The sequence below is a fragment of the Triticum dicoccoides genome, chromosome 5B (genome assembly GCF_002162155.2).
Source record: "Triticum dicoccoides isolate Atlit2015 ecotype Zavitan chromosome 5B, WEW_v2.0, whole genome shotgun sequence".
NCBI classification, from domain to species: Eukaryota; Viridiplantae; Streptophyta; class Magnoliopsida; order Poales; family Poaceae; genus Triticum; species Triticum dicoccoides.
This window is the reverse complement of record NC_041389.1, coordinates 589691121-589698307: the sequence shown is the minus strand read 5'-3', so window position 1 is coordinate 589698307 and position 7187 is coordinate 589691121. Positions and strand designations below refer to the sequence as shown.

The window sequence follows — 7187 nt, the reverse complement described above, 5'->3', positions numbered from 1 at the left end:
TATATATTGGAGGAGGAGGAGGAGGGGACGCCACAAGGGGAGTGAAAGTCCCCCTCCCTTGGCAGGCCAAGGGGAGGGGGACTCCTCCACCAATTCGGCCTCCCTCTCCAAGGGAAGGGGGACTCCTCCATCGACGGGGGCGCCACCACTATTGGGCCCTTGTAGCCCAATACTCCTTCCACCTCTTTGTCTTTTAAGGCCCGTTGATATTTAATTAAATATAAAAGTCTCCTAACTATTATTATATACTTTTATCATTAATTTAACATCTCCAAAAACATTTTTCACCTATATATTACTTATTGTTAATACCCGGTATTGCCCGACAACTCCAAAACCCTTTCGGTGACCCTGAAACACTTTCGGTTCCTCTCGAAACTATTTCGAATATCAACGAAACTATTTCACAAATATTTCCTCGTTACTCCCATCCTACTAACACTCAGCCGATCGTGATTACCTTAAGCTTGTGACCCTGTATGTTTGATAAATCATAGACATGAACAAAAACCCTTTGTTCAATGACCGATAACAGAACCGTGACGTCCATGTCGGTCCCTATGATTACACAAATGACATTCGAGTGAACCTTTGGTTTTCATATGCTATTATCTTTGCTTCGCCATACTTCACAAAACCTGAGGTGAGATGGATCGGTATCCTCTTGAGTCATACACATGCTTACTATACTAGTCTCCTCGTTGCCGGTTTTGTTCTTCTTTCTCGTTGACATGTTCTAGCATCCTCGTGACATAGGCACATGTGTCTGGCCAGACGATGATGGATGTTGTCACACCGAGAGGGCCCTAAGAATATCTCCCCGTCGTTGGAGGAGTAAATTCCACTCTCAAGCTATCTAGTCCTTTGTCAAACTTTCCGATGAACCTGTAAGTTGTCGTTGTGATTACCGTGTTATAGATGACGTTTGAGCAACCTCAAAGTACACTGTACAGTAAAAATTGACCATGATACTCTCATGGTCTAACGAACTAAAACACACGTTAACACTCTGTGTTATAACAGTTGATTTCAGATGATATTATCTCAAAGTATAACAAACAAGTTTGGGTCGATTCAATATGATCGTTCTTCTAACGTCATACTCTCAATGATACTTTAGCACTATCCTTACACTTAACGATATCCTAAGATCCAGAAAACATGATCGCCAACAACATTTGAGCCAGTCTTAGAGGCGAGACTAGTAATCTTATTTTTGCCGATTATCATTCCACACATGCATACGAGTTTTCCACTGAATCGCACATTCCAGGATCATGGCAGTTATAGCATAAAATAGAAACTCTTAATTATGAACAAATATAATAATATAATATTAGTGCCTTTAGGGCATATTTCTAACAGTGTGACACTTGCACTAGAGTCAGTTTCCTGTTTGCATAGTTTCTCTAACACCTATGGCTATCAGGTGTTGCTCATGCTATGCTTGTGGTAGAGCCTTTGTCATCGGGTCTGACTTATTCAAATGCGTGTAAACATTGCACTTTGTTATGTCTGATCTATACATGGGATCTAGATTCATCTTTCTTTGATCAATGGCACTACTATTCACAATACAATGTCATTGGTTTCATTGCACATAGAATCACACCAACTATATCAAGAGACCTCTTGATCCAGACATCCTCCTTTGAAGTATCTGAAGCTTTTCAATTTATTCTTCTTTCGCTATAAAATCCAGAATAGTGTTCATGTTTGAAAACTATTCCAAACAAATATCCTAATATAGCCCGATAATCACTTATATCAGTATGAAGCTGGTGTTTGTGTAACCATTTACAACGGGCTCTTCATATCCTTATAGACAAGGAGCATGTCCTTTGTCCTTCTGAGGTACTTGGCCCAATACTCCTTCCACATCTTGGCCATTTAAGGCCCATTGATATTTGATTAAATATAAAAGCCTCCTAACTATTGTTAAAGCCTTTTATTATTAATTTAACATCTTTGGAAACATTTTCCACCTATATATTATTTATCGGTAATACCTGGTATTGCCCGATAAACTCGGAGACCCTTTTGGTGACCCCGGAACGCTTTCAGTTCCTCTAGAAACTATTTCGAATATTAAGAAACTATTTCACAAATATTTTATCATTACTCCCGTCCTACTAACACTCAGCAGATTGTGATTACCTTAAGCTTGTGACCCTGTAGGTTCGGTAAATCATAGGCATGAACAAAACCCGTTTGTTCAATGACCGATAGAGGAACCGTGGACGTCCACAACGATCCTTATGATTACACGAATGACATTCGAGTGAACCTTTGGTTGTCATGTGCTATTCCCTTTGCTTCGCGATACTTTACGAAAACTGAGGTGAGATGTATCGGTATCCTCTTGAGTCATACACATGCTCACTATACCTCGTTACCGGTTTTGTTCTTCTTTCTCGTTGACATGTTCCGGCATCCCCGTGACATAGTCACCTATGTCTGGCTAGATGATGATGGATGATGTCACAACAAGAGGGCCGTAAGAATATATCCCCATCGTCGGAGGAGCAAATTCCACTCTCGAGCTATCTAGTCCCTTGTCAAACTTTCTGATGAACCTATAAGTTGTTGTTATAATCACCGTGTTATAGATGACGTTTAAGCAACCCCACAGTCAACCGTATGGTAAGACGTGACTATGATACTCTCATGGTCTAAGGAACTAAAACACACATTAACAATCTGTGTTATAACAATTGATTTCAGGCGATATTATCTCAAAGTATAACAAACAAATTTGAGTAGATTCAATATGATCGTTTTTCTAACATCATACTCTCAATGTTGTTTTAGGACTATCGTTACACTTGACGATGTCCTAAGATCCGAAAAACATGATCACCGACAACATTTGAGCCAATGTTAGAGGCGAGACTAGGAATATTATTTTGCCGTTTATCATTCCACACGTGCATATGAGTTTTCCACTGAATCACACATTCCAGGATCATAGCAGTTATATCATAGAATATAAACTCTTAATTATGAATATGGAAATACAATAATACAATAGTATTGCCTCTAGGGTATATTTCCAACATGAAGGGCTCCGGGGGGCGGTGCGTGACAGATCAGGGGCCCGACGTCCAGATCTGTTGGTGGCTATGATGACCGTCGGATGCATGGGGCCGGTGGTTACCGAGTACGGGGCTGGTGGTGACTATGGAGATCTGGGTTCTGGCGCCCAGATCGGAAGGTGGCTGCGGCAAAGTTGGCGCGTGGGGCCGGCAGTCGTCAGGCGTGTGGTTGCGGTGGTGGTCTGGCTGGGGCAGGTGAGTGGGCGGTGCATCGTCGGGTGAAGGCCTTGCTGCCCCATCATGGGTCGGGGCAGGCGAGGGTGACACATGTGGGCTCCGCATCCTTATGGAAGGCGTTGTTGACGCTTTCTGCTCACTCCACTGCACGAGAAAGTTTTGGGGGAAACCCTAGATTCCCTTGGGATCAAACGATGATGGCGACATGCGTCGCACCTCTTGTGGCATCGTTCCAAGAGCTTCTTACCACCCGGATGGACCAATGATAGGTGTAGGTGGTCGTGGTGCTCGATGAAGTGGAGGTTTGGTTGAGGTGTTCATCTGAAGCGCGGGGTTAGCGAGTTCGATCCTCCTCAGATCACTTCATTTCCATGCGACAACCAACTCTCTTTTTGAGGGGTGTTGTCGCGTGGCAACCAGACGACCAATGCTAAATGTGTCATCTTGCTTGGTTAGATGGCGATGGATGTCGAAGACCTACTCCGGTTGCTTGAACCAACATGATCTTTGAAGCTGAGTTGCTGCTACTGCTTTTGTTGTTTGTTGTTGTCTTTCATTTCCTTGGCGAAGATGAACTAGCTGTAACTCCATATGAATGAAATGCAACGCTCATTGCTTTTCGTCAACAACAAAAAATCCCGGCGCCCACACTTTCAGCAATACTCTATCTTGATGTCGTCTTGCAGGGTTGCTCCATAGCAGCAAAAATTGCGCCGTATGCTCGCTAAGTGCTCCTGTTGACCATATCTTGGCGTTGAAGATCCTGTCATTCCGAGCTTTGCCAAAGGGCGACGACACATGCGGCGAAGACCACACAGCCCATAGCAAAACCCAACCCATTGGCATCTTTAAATGCTTACCCACGCCACATCGCAAAGCAAGCTAGGGACATCGTTCTTGATGGCGGAGGTTGGAGCTTTCAGGTAAGGCACGAGGAGAGAGTGACATTTGGGCCCTACGTTATCCCGATTCTCTAGTTCGTGCCGTACGCCCGCACCACCTCCTTGCGCAGTTGCATTTCATTCAGCTAACACGCCTGCCGACACATTTTTCTACTACGTACTTGAATAGAAAAAAAAAAGATCGCCTGATCCGCCGCGGCGGCGGCGACACAACCCGAGCTCGGATCACCCTGCGGCGACACCACCGCTCGACGCTCGTGTTTTCGTTGGATCTTGATCTGAGAACGGGAGCAGCAGCCCTGCTGGACTTTGCCTGCGTGCACCGGCGGTGCGGCCAACCGACCTGAGCCCGCCACGTCGATTCGCGCCCCCTCCGGAGCCGGAAGGTCAAAAACGGCGAGGCGAAGGGTTCCAACTTGCGCCGGCAGGGTGGGGCCGGCCACGTCAAAACAGGGCGACCTCCACAGCTCAACCCACGCGGCACCAACACGTAGAGATAGATCCGGCGTGGCGCGTGCGTGCGTCTCCATCTCCGCCCCTCAGCTCGGGCCGACAAAAAGGGAGGCAACGCGGAGAGGGAGGAGATCAGCTGAGCAGAGCAGGAGAGCTCGAGGGAAGGAGAAAAGGAAGAAGGCGCCCTCAAACCCAGAAAAGCTCCGCCCAGCTTCCGTCGGCCGGAGCCGGAGGGAGGTAAGGGATGATCTCTGCGTCTTCTCAACCGTGCTCCGTTCTCTGCTTGCTTCGTGCGATTGGCCGGAGCTGCCAGAATTGCCTTCCGAATTCTGTAGCTGCATCACAAGTAGAAGCAGATGGCCCTGCTGTATGCTAGTAGCAGAGTGGAATGCTTCCCCTGCTCGTCCTACTCTCCTCTTTTACAATCCATCTCAACCCAAGGTTGGTTTCCAGCATTTGGCTCTCAGTTTCATCCCTTGGGTTGCAGATTAAGCTAGCAGTAGAGATCCGATCTGAACCAGTAGCAGTGCGACTTTGTCCAGAAAGAAAGCGACAGAGTAGGTAACTTGTTTTCTATACTGTACTCCTAGATAAGATAAGAGGAAAATTCCTGTGCCTAGAGGCCCAGAAAGTCAAAAAGATCAGGAATTCAAGATAACAGCCAAGGAATTGGCCCTTATTTTTGACCAAACTTATTTTGCCTGCCTCTCTTTGACCTGCAGTCCAATAATTTAATGCTTAAACTGATGGTGATAGGAAATTCTTGTGTCAGCTAGGACACGTATAATTCACACAAGCTGAGAGGAATAGAGTTTCTCGGTGGTTCATGCAATTCAGTGCATATCCACCGTCTTGCCTTATTTTTTACCTGATATTTAATGAGCTTCTAAACTTCTTCCTCGCATATCTGTAAAACCATACTCTAACATGTGCCATTCTCTGAATCATAGGGCTTCAATTGCGACGGCAATTCACAACAAATCCAGCATAAGCCAATGTCTGACAACAGCATTCAGCGAGCATTGCTACCTGAGAACCCCGATGCCAATGTGCTCCAAAGAAAGCCGTCGCAAGGAGCCAAGCGGTTCCGAAGATGCAGGTCGGCTCCCAGATCAGAGACCGATGAAAAACCACAAGAAAATGGCTCGTCGCTTCCAGCCAAGGAGTTGTTCAGCGTGGTACGGCCCAGCTTCAGACTAGTAGGGTTCCTCCTATTTCTCTACCTGCTAGTTGGCGTCGTAGTCTTTTACCTTGTCATGGATCAGTTATCTGGCAAGAGAACCAACAGAGTGCTCGACGCACTGTACTTCTGCATTGTCACGATGACATCGGTGGGCTATGGAGACCTTGTTCCTAACAGCGACACGACAAAGCTGCTCGCTTGTGTTTTCGTCTTCACCGGCATGGCGATTATTGCTCTCTTCGTGAGCAAGTCGGCAGACTATCTCGTCGAGAAGCAGGAGGTGTTGTTCTTCAAGGCACTGCACATGAATATGAAGTGTGGCGAGGCCAGAATGCTCAGACAAATTGAGACAAACAAGACAAAGTACAAGTTCTACACGGCCGCTCTGCTTCTTGTGACGGCCATTGTTGTGGGGACTGTTTTTCTCTGGAAGGTTGAGAAGCTGAGCCTTGTTGACTCCTTTTATTGTGTCTGTGCCACAATCACTACCTTGGGTTATGGGGATAAAAGCTTCTCGTCCCAACTGGGGCGCACTTTCGCGGTGTTTTGGATAATTACAAGCACCATAATTCTGGCGCTCTTCTTCATGTACCTCGCCGAGATCTACACCGAGCGACGGCAAAAGATGCTGGCCAAATGGGTTCTCACACGGAGAGTAACAACCATGGATCTTGAAGCAGCTGATCTGGATAATGATCGGAAAGTGGGGTAAGCACATAATGCGTTTTCAGTATTCTTCCCTCCATCATATCCTAAGATTTTGTAGGTAATGAGTGTTGATTTGTGAACTTTGATATGTGCAGTGCTGCTGAATTTGTCGTGTACAAGCTCAAAGAACTGGGGAAGATCAGCCAAGAGGACATATCTTCTTTTCTAGAGGAGTTTGACAAACTCGACGTTGACCAGTCCGGCACACTCTCCACATATGACCTTACTCAGGCACAATCCGGTCAGTGACGAACATATGGGCCTGTACTTAATCTTACAGCTTAAATACTTTAGTTGAATGGTCGATTAACACTGTTAATTAATTCTGTAATCTAGTAAAGTGTCAAAAGATACGACCTTGTTGAGCTCCTACATGTATTTAACACAATGGATATGCTCATATGCGCCTGGACATGTGTAAGAAAGAAGTATTTGGTGATGCTTCGCTAAGCTTACGTACCTGTGTACATGAAGTTTGTTAAACTATTTTCCAGCCATGAAATATTTCCAGCTTCCACTATGGTAGCCTGTGTAGATGCATTTTTTTTCTTGGATTGTTGTTTCTGGCTCCAGAATTACAAGGCAAGCAACAATCTATCTAATGATGCTCGGCAAGTGGAGGCTAAGATCTCAGGTAAATAGGAACTTGCTTCCATGGGATGGTGACCT

The 7187-nt window shown here is 45.7% G+C and overlaps 1 protein-coding gene across 2 annotated transcripts; it reads left to right on the top strand.

Moving 5' to 3' along the window:
• Nucleotides 1–4660: 4660 nt before the first annotated feature.
• LOC119311845 (two pore potassium channel a-like) lies at nt 4661–7038 on the top strand. Of its 2 annotated transcripts, XM_037587559.1 has the most exons (4): nt 4661–4864; nt 5115–5188; nt 5578–6518; nt 6614–7038. In XM_037587559.1, the coding sequence occupies exons 3-4, from the start codon at nt 5623–5625 to the stop codon at nt 6765–6767; spliced, it is 1050 nt and encodes a 349-aa protein (XP_037443456.1). In that variant the 5' UTR covers nt 4661–4864; nt 5115–5188; nt 5578–5622; the 3' UTR covers nt 6768–7038. The 2 variants fall into 2 exon arrangements, with proteins under 2 accessions (XP_037443456.1, XP_037443455.1); XM_037587558.1 differs by lacking the exon at nt 5115–5188 and having other exon boundaries at nt 4662–4864.
• Nucleotides 7039–7187: the final 149 nt, after the last annotated feature.